Below are 13197 nucleotides of genomic sequence, written 5' to 3'. Positions count from 1 at the left end.
CCCAAGTATCGTCACTGGTCAGGAGAACACCGCCAGAGTCATTGGCCAGGAGGGCCCAAGTATCGTCACTGGTCAGGAGACCACCGCCACCGCCGGAGTCATTTCCCAGGAGGGCCCAAGTATCGTCACTGGTCAGTAGACCACCGCCACCGCCGTTGTCATTGGCCAGGAAGGCCCAAGTATCGTCACTGGTCAGGAGACCACCGCCACCGCCGGAGTCAGTGCCCAGGAGGGCCCCGGCTGCCACAGCCCCAGTGGGCTATGAGGGAACGTCATGCCACACACCAATGCACAGTCTAGGGAACGTCATGCCACACACCAATGCCCAGTCCAGAACCGCCATGGCAAAGCACCGCTGAACAGTCCAGAACCGCCATGGCAAAGCACCGCTGAACAGTCCAGAGACCACTATGGCAAAGCACCGCTGAACAGTCCAGAGACCGCCATGGCAAAGCACCGCTGAACAGGGCATGCACCGGGGAAGAATGGAAAGACCGCCACATCAAGCATCGTTATCCCATGTGCAGCTGGGACAGTGACAGGACAGGAACTTTCACAGGGAGACTAATCCAGTCTGGGCACCAGTCCCCCTCCAGAGCCAGTGGCAGCTGTTATCTACTTGCGAAATTGTGGCTTTGCACTCCCCAGGATCGTACAGTGGGCAACCCACCCACTGTAGAGACTTGAGAGACTGTGGCTTTGCACTCCCCAGGATGGAACAGTGGGCAACCCACCCACTGCAGAGACTTGAGAGACTGTGGCTTTGCATTCCCCAGGACTGAACAGTGGACAAACCACCCACTGTAGAGACTTGAGAGACTGTGGCTTTGCACTCCCCAGGATTGAATAGTGGGCAACCCACCCACTGTAGAGACTTGAGAGACTGTGGCTTTGCACTCCCCAGGATGGAACAGTGGGCAACCCACCCACTGTATAGACTTGAGAGACTGTGGCTTTGTACTCCCCAGGATGGAACAGTGGGCAACTCACCCACTGTAGAGTCTTGAGAGACTGTGGCTTTGCACTCCCCAGGATGGTCCTGTGGGCAACCCACCCACTGTAGAGACTTGAGAGACTGTGGCTTTGCAATCCCCAGGATACATCAATGGGCATGGAGCCCTGTCGTGGATCTGGCGTTGCACTCATCCGGCTGAGGTGCCCCCCCCCTTCCCCCTGAGGTGCCTGTAGTATTTCTATCTGATGTACCGGCAGTGTTCTCTCCGATTGTGGACAGGTATCTACTGTGGGCCTCGCCCATGCATTTTTGGACTAGTGGTGCACTGACATTGATATGTGCATATCTGCACTACTTCTCGTAATGTATGTATTTCTGGCTGATTTTATTATATATCTGTATATTTTTGACAGACATGTATATTGATACATTACAATGTTTGAACGGATTTGGTTTTGTCTTTGCATTCTTCCGGGGGGATTGTTGGTTGTTACTGTGATTTTTGTACATGCATTGGTGTGTGTGTTGTAATATGCGAGGGTGGGGGTGTTTCGTGTGTGTCCCCCTAACTTTTGCATCCCCCCTCCCCTATGTCATAGATGCAGTGCTCACCGTTGTCTTCGGCCGCGCCGGCGTTGGTCTTCGTAGATGAGTAGGAATACAAGGGCCGGTTGAATGTGTAATTCGGGCTCCATGGAGTCCTCCTTCCTCGTGGGATGTGTTCAGGTGAGCGTTTTCCCATTGCAGTAACTGTTTCCGCAATGTTTTTATCCACAGTGAATCCGCCCCGGAAAAGGTGGCGGATTGGCCTGTTGTAATACTGTGGGCGATACATTGTCTTCCGCCTGTCTGTTGGCAGTGACCGCAGCGCTGCTTGTCTGTACCACCGTGGCGGGCGGTGTGTTAAAGTGGCTGTCTTTGTTGGTGGTTTCCGCCAGGGTCATAATTCCCTTTTTTTGTCCGCCGGCCTGTTAGCGGTATTGCCGCACCTTTAACACCGTCCGCCAGGGTTGTAATGACCCCCTATGTTTTCACATGGCTGAGGAAGATAGTGTGAACTTTTAGAAATTGTGGTTTTGTTTTAACTTCCTTAATCTCTATGTCAAAAGCTTGTGAAAAAACTATTTTCTTTTAAACATGGTTCATCACATCGGAGCAGAGGGTCAATATTTTGACAGGGTAAAATCATTTTAGAACACACAATTCCTAAAATGAGTATTCAACCTCTAACAAATTATTTATGTTGTGACTTAAATCTGTTATCATATTCTCCTTTTTGAGATCCTCAAAACCTGGCATACACTAAAATGCATTTCAGTGGGGAGCATGACCCCCAAGCCCTGTATTGGCTGCCACAAGATGTTGTCCATTTTGTGGCCAGCCAATCAAGGGGGATACTTTTGGGACCTACCCTAAAAGCCCACTGGGGCCAGGGTGTGCTCACTTTGCCCCTTCTATATTTTTTAATTCATTGCAAGGTGCAGTGACCATGTCCTTGAGTCCTGTAATGTCTTCCACAAAGTATTGTTTAGGTTGTGGCATGCCAAACAGGATTAATTAGCTCCTTCAATGAGGCCAATCAAAACATAACTGGATGTAGGAGGCAGGCCTGGTTTGTAGTGGCTACCTTGGGTACTTACACCTTATACCAGGTCCAGTCATCCCTTATTAGTGAAGTGTAGTAGTGTTCTAGCAGCTTAGGCTGATAGAGGTAGCTGCAGCTGAGCAGCTTAGGCTGAACTAGGAGACATATAAAGCTCCTGCAATACCACTGTAGTTACACAGTACTTATACACAATAAAAGACAATACTCAGTGTTACCAAAAATAAAGGTACTTTATTTTAGTGACACAAGGCCAAACATATCTTAGAGGCAATACTCCTTCTGGAGGTAAGTATTATACACAATATACACACTAGACACCACAATCAGGTAAGTAAATAGTTATAGGATAGTGCAAACAATAGAAAATACCATAGAATGCATTAGGAAGAAATAGGCCTAGGGGAACACAAACCATATACTAAGAAAGTGGAATGTGAATCACGAATTCCCCCCTAGGCAAGTGTAGTGTGTAGAGGGTCGCTGGGAGTGTAAGAAAACCACCAAGGTGAGTAAAATACCCCACCCCAGAGCCCAGGAAAGTAGGAGTAAAGTACTGCAAGTTTCCTCAGGACACACTACAAGTCGTGATTAGAGTTATTGCAAGAGCCAAGCAAGACTGCAAGCAACAAATGGTGGATTCCTGGACCTGAAGACCTTAAAAGAGAGGAGACCAAGTCCAGAAGTTGCAGAAGATTCCAGAAAGGACAGGAGCCCCTGCCATCCTAGAAGATGGTGCAAAAGAGGATTCTCCGGTTGGAAGAAGTCTGCAGAAGAGCACCAAAGAAGATGGCTGCACGTTCCTATGTGATGCAAAGCATGTCCCACGTGGAGATGTTGGATGCAGGCGATTTGCATCACTGGATTCGTCCAACAAGCCTTGGTTCAAGCAATGTCGCGGATTGCGTCAAAATAGCACTGGTTGGACCCAGGAGGGACCTGGGGCCTCAACTCAGACTCAGAGGCAGAGGAGGCACCCAACAATGGAAGGAACCCACAGATGCCCAGGCAGCACCCACGGAGGTCCCAGGACACCGGGTCAAAGAAGGTGCAAATTGCGGCTGCTGCAGCACTACAAGGGAAGGTCCCACGCGACCAGAGAACAACTCAGTGAGTTGAGCATCGCAGGATAGAGTGCTGGGGACCTGGGCCAGGCTGTGCCTCAAAGATTCTTGCAAATAGTGCACAGAGGCCTCAGGAGGTGAAGATGAAGTGGTGCACAGGGGTACTGTTGCAAACGGGGAAGGCAAGCTCTTACCTCCTCCAAATTTGGACAGCTAGACCTTAGGACACTCATTGCCAGAAGAGGAGTCCAAGAGAGTCGGTCGTTGTCTTAGAAGGTGCCTGCTGGAGCAGGGAAGTGACTCAATCACTCCAGAGGAGATTTCTTCGGTCCTTCTGGTGCAGGATGAAGACAGGAGTCTCCAGAGCGTGCACACCATGGAAACTGTTGCAGTTGCTGGCTGGAGCTGAAGTTGCAGAGTCGAAGTAGCCTGTCTGGATACTTTGTTGCAGTTACAGTGGTTCCTGGAGCAGTCTGTGATGGATCCGAGGTCAGAGGATGAAGCAGTGGTTGCAGAGGATTTCTGATGGAAACTTGCAAGCAGAATCTGAAGAGTAACCCACAAGAGAGACCCTAATTAGCCCTGAGAGGGGGATTGGCTACATAACCAGGTATGCACCTATTAGGAGGGGTCTCTGACGTCACCTACTGGCACTGGCCACTCAGAGGCCTCCAGAGTGTCCCCACACCTTGGAAAACAAGATGACTGAAGTCTGGGACACACTGGAGGAGCTCTGGGCACCACCCCTGGGATGGTGATGGACAGGGGAGTAGTCACTCCCCTTTCCTTTTTCCAGTTTCGTGCCAGAGCAGGGACTGGGGGTCCCTGAACTGGTGTAGACTGGATTATGCAAGGAGGGCACCATCTGTGCCCTTTAAAGCATTTTTCCAGAGGCTCTGGAAGGCTACCCCCCACCCAAGCTGTAACACCTATTTCCAAAGGGAGAGGTTGTAGCACCCTTCTCCCAAAAGAAATGCTTTGTTCTGCCGTACTGGGACTCAGCTGCTCAGACTCCAGGAGGGCAGAACCCTGTCTGTTAGGTGGTAGCAGCTGTAGCTGCAGTGTAAGCCTCAGAGAGCTGGTTTGGCAGTACTGGGGGTCCATGGTGGAGCCCCCAGGATGCATGGAATTGGCTCCCCAATACCAGATGTGGAATGGGGGGACAATTATGTGATCTTAGACACCTTACATGGCCATATTCGGAGTTACCATTGTGACTAACTTATAGATATATTGACATTTGGTCCATCAAGAGTACAGTGGGACAGCAAATTAAAAATAAAAAGTATTCTGACTGTCTATGACGGCTTTTTTCCTTATGAACCGCCTTGCTTCCAAAGGAGTGAAATGGTCCTTCAGGAGATTGAGCAGTGATTGTCTGGCTGCACCTTGAACAACATATTGGGGCCACCATTACAGGACTCGGTCCCCAGTCTCAATGTTCTACAAATCTGCAAAAAGGTATAAGAGGGCAGGGTAGAGATTCCCTGACCCCTCGGGGAACTTATGGGTGAATACCATAGGAACCAACCCTGGGGTCAAATAAAAAAAAAAACAATGTGTTTCAGCCACTGTCTGCAAGCATACACAGGCATATGCATATAAACACAAATACACATACATACACCCATAAACATTCAAGCAGATGATCACGGAACAAGAGGACATGCACATATAGAGCTATATATGCATTTACTCGGACAGACACACAACCAATTGCACATATTCAGAGACACAAACATAAAGTTATAGCCAATAGGTTGCTTTATTTTCAAAATATAACTTCTCATCCCTTGACTGATGATTTTGGGTGTGGGCATGCAGATAGTTGAATGTAAAATGGAATCAAAAAGAGTAGACAGGTGAATGATATGGTACATGGGTACATGGATGAATGGATAAGTCGATGCAAATAGGAATGGAAAAATGAACTCAAGGTCTGATTGCTTATAGCTAGATGAATTTGTGAGTAAAAGCATGAATGACTGAACTGGTACAACAATGAGTGAGTGTGTGGATCCCAACAATAATGCCGGTGGCCACTCCTACCATTGCGATCAGTTGTTTATCAAAGCACTCACACATTCATATGTCCTTGCACCGAGTTACTCACGCAGGCCTCTTCTACAATCATCCATATGGCAGATCTTCAGCAAGAAGATAGACTCCTATCCAGCTGTACATCAATACTCCTAATGTTAAAATGTAACATGTATCAAGCAATTTTGATTAGGAAATCAGTTATTGCTTACCTGCCAGGATATCAGCCTCGTCCATGAACTGGGTGCTGAACAGGGTTACTCGGCCGGCCTTGCGCTCTTTCAGAAGGGTCCATACATGATGTCGAGAGCAGGGATCAAGGCCTGCAGTTGGCTCATCAAGTAATAAGACCTGTATTAAATACAGTATGATGAATGTTGTGTCAAGGGCATATATTTAACCAGTGGCTTGATACATTGGTATAAATACACTGATAGATTAAGATACAGAAGTGTTTCACATTATTGCAGGCGAGTCCATAATGAATAATGCACTCCAATCCTACCATCCAATGCCACTTGCTGAATAAGAAACATTCATCATACATTGATCACCGCTGTAGCAATGAAGAATTTAAAGACAAATATTCGTATGAAATGTAGTCAAATTAATCTCTGTGACAAATGTCTTATCTTGATTTTCACTCACAGAACATCCTACGTAAGATGTATACTTGCCTGTCTCAATATGTATACTTAAAATACTGTGGTTTAAACAAACCCCACGTGAAACATGGGGACATGAGGAATGTAGTTGAGGGTGCAGGGAAGTGTTTTGAATAGAACCAAAATGAAAATTCGAAAAGGATGGCATATTCACACACTGAGTTGATCTGAACTTGCCTCATTGAGGGCCTGTTGCCTCAAAATAGGAGTTTTCTAATGTTATCTGATCCACGACGGTGTAGTGGTTTTCTATACGACCGGTTAATCAGAGAATGCAATCAATTCCTTTTTACAGAATTTAACACTTGAATTCAATCTCCTAAATCCTAGTCAACGACCCTGCAAAGGGTTATCCTCCGCAACATGTGTCCCTTTTGCAAGCCAAGAAATTATAAAATGCCACAATAATGAATTAAACCCGTCACTAAGCTGTAATTTTTCATTGGTTAGCCTGAAGGACATTTCGTTTAAAACACGGGGTTTCCAATGACACGAAAGCATACTATTTTTTATGGGGCCAATCATTATCTCTCAAGGCTGATGGGGAGCACGGCAAAGGGCGCTCGTAATCAGGGTCATTTTAATTATGTACAAATGTAAAAGAATAACAGTATGTACCTATATATCGCTTGATTTTAAGGAGCACGCTGATGTATTGAATTGCCTAAGTAGCTGCCTTTGGAATTCAGGTCTGGGTTTTAAACCACTGATACTGTTCAAAACACTGTCTCTAATCAAATTGTACATGCGTGCAGTTGAGTAATGAGCAGATGTGTGATGTAATATACAACTACACAGTGTGCTGTCAATAACTCTCTCATTTACGTTTGCACCACTTCTGCTCCTACCCATTATATCCTTGTGTCTTTAATTCACTTCCGCATTGAATTTCTCATAGAAAAATATTGTTGTAAAGCACTTCAGATTTCTAATATATTAAATACCTACAATAAAAAAGAAATGTTTCTGAAATGATCGACCAGTCAAGGATTCTTAGAGCTACCATGAAAGCTGGTGTATAGGGATGGTGAGACTGATTCTTAAAGTTATTGAGCATGTATGTTAACCTAAGCAATTCATAAACATGTTCCTTGCAGCTGGAGCCCTGTTACTCATGCTTACCATTATCTCACAACCAAGTAATATTATGCTGAAATTAACTAACACACAAGGAGTTTGGAATGGTTATTACAATGCGTGTTTTGTTTGTAAAGTGTGCGAACACTCACATACAAGTAAGTTTGTGGACTTTAATAAATTCACATCTGACTCCTTCCAGTCCTGGAAATGATTAGCGACTTAGCAACTTAGGCCCATATTTATACTTTTCTAGCGCCGCATTTGGGTCATTTCTTGACGCAAAAGTAGCGCAAACTTTCAAAATACAATTGTATTTTGTAAGTTTGTGCCATTTTTGTGTCAAAAAGCGGCGCAAACGCAGCACTAAAAAAGTATAAATATGGGCCTTACTCTGGTCAAGGGCACGTTTAAACCAATTTCACTTGTGGTAAGGAAAATGGAACACCATCATTCGTAGGTGTTGAACACCATTTACCTTTACACCAATGGAAATGCCAGCATACATGCATAACCAGGAATTCACAAAACCTTTCCTGAAGAACATCTGGAAAATTGTGAAAGACAAACCTCTCCAAGTCTACCCTTGGATAGTTTTGTGAAAAGCAGGAAGTCGTAGATTTGCCTGCATTCTTCATCATAGACTATGGCCGCAAATTTACTTCCTTCCTATGTGAATTGGGTTCTGACAACACAAAATAGAAGGTTTATGTAGATACACCAGTGTTAGACCTGGCATCCTTGTTGTGGTTTCCCCTGCCATTTTGCCTCTGCCTCCTGTATTTTTTACTATTCTAGATTTCGTTGTTGCTGGTTTTGGTACTCTGGGCACTTTACCTCTACTGACCAGTGCTAAGGTGCAGGTTCTCCCTGTATAAATTGTGATTATGATTGGTTATCCATAATTCGCATATTTGATTTACTATTAAGTCCCTAGATTGCCATTTATGCCTAGGGCCTGTAAATCAAACACTACTAGCGGGCCTGCAGCGCTGACTGTGCCACCCACATCAGTAGCCCTATAAACATGTCTCAGACCTGCCATTTCAGTGTCTGTGTGCAGTTTTAAACTGCCACGTCGACCTGACAAGAGCACCCACTTGTCAGGCCCAAACCTTTCATTTTAATACATGTAGGGCACCTCTAAGGTAGGCCATAGGTAGCCCCAGGGGAAGGGTCTAGTGTATTTAAAAGGTAGGACATGTGCTGGTGTGTTTTACATGTCCTGATGGTGAAGTGCTGCCAAGTTCGGTTTTCACTATTTCAGGGCCCGTATCTCCCACAAGTTAACATGGGGATTGCCTTTAGATACCTTTTAAGTATAGTTTCCCATTGGAAACAGATAGGGATGTGGAGTTTGGCGTCTCTGAACTCACAAATTAAAAACACATCTTTTGGTGAAGTTAGTATTTAAATTGTAAGTTTGAAAATGGCACTTTTATACCTTTACAAAGGGAGCTGAGATGTATCCTGCATATCCAGATGGGTCTACCTGGGCTAGAATGGAGGGAGAAGCTCACACTTGCACCTCAATGGGACGTGCCTGTCCTTACACAAAGCAGTCTCCAACTCCCTAGAGTGTCTTGTGCAGTACAAAGACTTTCCTTTGATGTTTTCCAACTTAAAAGGCAGAAATTAATATAAGTATTGGACTGCAGGCCCCACAATTTCAGAGCACGTCTAGATCAAGAGGAACCTCAGCCAAGGAGAAGAGCTGAAGAGCTGTGAGGAGCAGTACTGCCCATTTTTGGCCTGCAGTTGCTGCTTCTGCTTTGGAGAGGACAAAGACTGGACTTTGATGTGTACCCTGCTTGTGAAGTTTCTCCAAGGGCTTGGACTGCAATGCAACTATGGAATTTCATCGAGGCCAACAACTCCCTGGACAGCTCCCAGTCCGACTTCCGCAGCAATCATTGTATGGAGAGAGCACTCCGACGACATCCGATTACTCCTAGACCGCGACAACACCGCAGCACTCATACTTCTTGACCTACCTTTCAGCAGCTTTTGACATAGTCTCCCACAGCACTCTGTGCACCTGACTCCACGACATAGGAATCTACAGAAGACCCTGGAATACATCCACTCCTTCCTCTCCGGGAGGATGCAGAGGGTCAGACTCCTGCCCTACACCTCCAGACCCACAGGAATCAATGGCAGAGTCCCCCAAGAATCTTCACTGAGTCCCACACTGTTCAACGTATACATGGCCCGTCTTGCTGCAATTGTCAGAAGCCACAGTATGAACCTCATGTCATATGCCAATGGCACACAGCTCATCACTTTCCCTCACCGTAGACCTGGACACGGCCAAAAGGAACTTTCACGTAGGAATGGAAGCCGTCGGCACCTGGATGAGAGAAAGCTGCCTCAAGTTCAACTCCGACAAGACGGAGCTTATCATCTTCCGAAATGCCAACTCAGCTTGGGACAACTCATGGTGGGCCACATCCCTCAGCACCCCCCCCCCCGCATCGACCGAGCACGCCCAAAACTTAGGAATCATCCTCAATCCCTCTCTATCCATGACCCACTGGGTAAACTCTGTTGCCTCCTTCTGCTGGCACACACTCCTCAAACTCCGGAAGATCTTCAGATGGATCCCAGCAGACTGTCCCAGGACAGTCACCCACACCTTAGTCACGAGCAAGCTCGACTATAGCAACACTCTCTACGCCGGCACCTCAACTAGGAACATCCAAAAATCTCAGCTCATCCAGAGCACTGCCGCCAGATTAATTCTGGACCTCCCTTGCTGAGAACACATTTCCCAACACCTGAGGACCCTCCACTGGCTACTGGTCGAGAAGCAAATCACCTTCAAGCTTCTCACCCACATGTACAAGGCCATACACAACGCAGGACCAGCCTACCTGAAACACTGCGTCCCCTTCTACACCCCTGCCAGATCCCTCCACTCTGCCTAGATAGCCCTGGCCACCATCTCTTGCATCCATAAAACCACTGCCATAGGCCGATCTTTTACCTACACTGCAGCGAAGAGCTGAAACAACCTCCCCCTGCACCTCAGACAAAGCCCGTCGCTCACCATCTTCAGGAAGAACCTCAAGGCGTGGCTCTTTGGATGAGGCCCCTCCCCCCAGCGCCTTGAGACCCTCACGGGTGAGTAGCCATGCTTTACAAATACTGATTGATTGATTGATTGACTGAGCTTGCCTCCTGGTAAGAAGTCTCAGGGACAGCAAAGACTTCACTTGCCAACCTGCCAACCTGCCAAGGGGTGCTCACTCCAGTTCCTGGGCCCTTGGGAGAGAAAGCTGGCCTAAAAACAAGAATAACCAATCACATCTACTCGGGACAACTCCCGAACAGGTGACACTGCCTTACTACGTGCTGCCGCCTGCTCCAAAGCTGTGGTCCCGACTGAAAAGCGAGGACAGTGACTGACCCCTCTGGCCGGGCGCCACTGCAGCACCTCTGAAGTCCTGCAACATTGTGAGTTCTGAGTGCCGTGCCACTGACGTCCGTGAGACCCGACTCTGCGACAGAGGTCACCCCATCGCATCTTGACCTACTGGACTCATCGACCCCACCGGGTTGTAAGGAACTGACGCCTGTGCCACTGTAGTTGTTGCCTTCAAAATGATAGTGCCTTTGTTCATTCACATGTAGTTTGAAGTATTGCTTTGCACATTGGTCTAACCTACTAATCTATGTATTTTTGTTGCACTTTTCTACACCAACATTACTATGGCACAGCTGAAATCTTAATAACTTTAATTTATTTTTTTATTATGAAGAATTGTCCAGGGCTTGAAGCATTATATTACATATACCCCTATTTTGCTTGTTTCCACCTTTGCTTCATGTTTTTATGTGCACCTTTTCAATTGGCCACCTGCAACCAGCACAAACACGGTGGAGACAAAGACCTGATTCAACCACAGCATTCTGCTCAAAGAATGGAATAACCACAGTATTTCATTTATTTCTTTTGACAAAAGCAAAATCAATATACAATGTTTAATCAATGCATCCTTATATTGCTGGTATAGATTATCCTCAGTGGGGTCGCATTAAATTGTAGTTTGAACAACTGAATCCACTAAGGTGCATTTTGCTATATATATGCTTCTAATGTTTACAACCTAGAATACAAACCTTTTTGTCTAATTCCTTTTCATAACATTCTTCTATGATGGTACAGCTTTCTTTTTCAAATGCGTTTTTTCTAGCAACAGAGTTCTCATCACAGCTTCCGAATTATTGTAGCCTAGGATTTTGCTTCAATATGGGATTTTCTTGCTATGACAGTGAGAGGCACTCGAACACACCCATGCAATCAACCAACTAATAACAATAACTTTCCTTAAACCAAGTCAAACCACTAACAATGCTTGTTACCTGTGGGTCTCCTAAAATGGATATTCCAAGTGTCAGTTTCCTTCTTTGCCCACCGCTCAGGCTGGCTGCTCTTATATCCTGGATGTTGGCGATATCCAACCCATTCAGAACATTTTGCACCTGATGAAGTAAGTACAAGAAAAAGGTCATAAAATGACTGTATCATAGGTGTAACTATAATTATTGTTGTAAATTGCTCTGGAATTACTTGACTAAGGTTTGCTGCAATGGTGCTGAATTTTGAAGCAAGTAAAATGTGATTTATGTGGCATATTATGAGATTACTGTGGCAGTATTAAATGTGTATTGTGATGTGCAAATTTAACACACACATAGATATTTATAAAAAAATTATCCCAATGCTTTAACAATGCAGTTTTTGAGAAAGAAAAATGTATAGTTAGCAGGTACTATTTGCATCGTTATTTAACAATAAACCAATGATTTGGGGTGGATTACAAACCCAAAATACCAGTTGTATTTGTATGTCTAAGATTTAGCTACATTCTTTATTTATTTTGCATAACTATAACCACTTGGAAGACCACTGTATACAAGCTTTATGAATACATAGTGTAACTCAAATAGTGCATTCAGAATATAAAATGTTAACAAGTTAAATATAAAGACCTTTATTACTTTTGTATAGAGCAGAAGTGTTTGTGCAAGTCTAACTGTTTTAGGTTGTGGAGGTTAAGACATAGGACGCACACATGCAGCTGTTTGCCACAAGAGAAGAGAGCAGCGAAGTGAAGTGCATGGAGGTGGAGCACAGCCGAGCAAAAGTCAGCGGTCATTTGAGAGCCCCTTGCAAGGGGAGCTCACAGGCATCCGGGGTCTCCGAGCTTGAAGGTGGTGATCCAAGGCCCTCGCAGACTGAAGTAGTGGATGAGGACAGCTGTGGAAGCGACAGGGTGCTTGTGCCCCGCCGAGCAAACAGTCCCATCCCACTTACCTGCACTAACCAGCTCACTGCCACTCTTCACACCCCTCACACGGGATCACCGGTAGCAAAGGCTGACAGTGAGTTCCGTAGGGGTGATTAGAGGTGATGGTGGCTGTAGCTGGAGATGTTGTTTATGCTGGTGGGTGTGTTACACAGTGTGATCCGACTTGCTTTTGCCGGTTGGCAGCTCGGTGCAGCTTGCCATGGGGGAGGCTTAGATCCGTTCCTTGCTGCATTGCTGCTTTGTGTCCTGCACTGGTCTGTGCCCCCGAGGAGAATAAAACCTTCATAAAACTGCCATGAAACCACCAAGAACAAACAAGGGAAGGAAGGGAAAAACTTACAGGACTCCTCTTTGTAGTAAATGGCAACTTCAGTACCTCAAACCTCCCCGCACTACTATTAGTGCTCCATATTTCATCACCTGCACCTGCACTGCGACCTATGGTCCACAACACCATGGTAATCAAATCAGTGAACTA

General features: G+C 45.8%; 1 protein-coding gene across 1 annotated transcript in view; it reads right to left on the bottom strand.

Annotated features, from left to right (window-relative positions):
- LOC138245863 (ATP-binding cassette sub-family A member 9-like) overlaps positions 1 to 13197 on the bottom strand; it is a 2236336-nt gene that overhangs the window by 1584857 nt on the left and 638282 nt on the right. Inside the window, exons 14-15 of the mRNA XM_069199841.1 lie at positions 11770 to 11889; positions 5875 to 6013 (exon numbers count right to left, since the gene is read on the bottom strand). Of these exons, the coding sequence (XP_069055942.1) occupies positions 5875 to 6013; positions 11770 to 11889 (259 nt within the window). The remainder of the gene's footprint in view (positions 1 to 5874; positions 6014 to 11769; positions 11890 to 13197) is intronic.

This window comes from Pleurodeles waltl, chromosome 7 (genome assembly GCF_031143425.1).
Source record: "Pleurodeles waltl isolate 20211129_DDA chromosome 7, aPleWal1.hap1.20221129, whole genome shotgun sequence".
In the NCBI taxonomy this organism is placed as follows: Eukaryota; Metazoa; Chordata; class Amphibia; order Caudata; family Salamandridae; genus Pleurodeles; species Pleurodeles waltl.
Note: the sequence above shows the minus strand (reverse complement) of the source record. Positions and strands in the feature narration are given on the sequence as shown.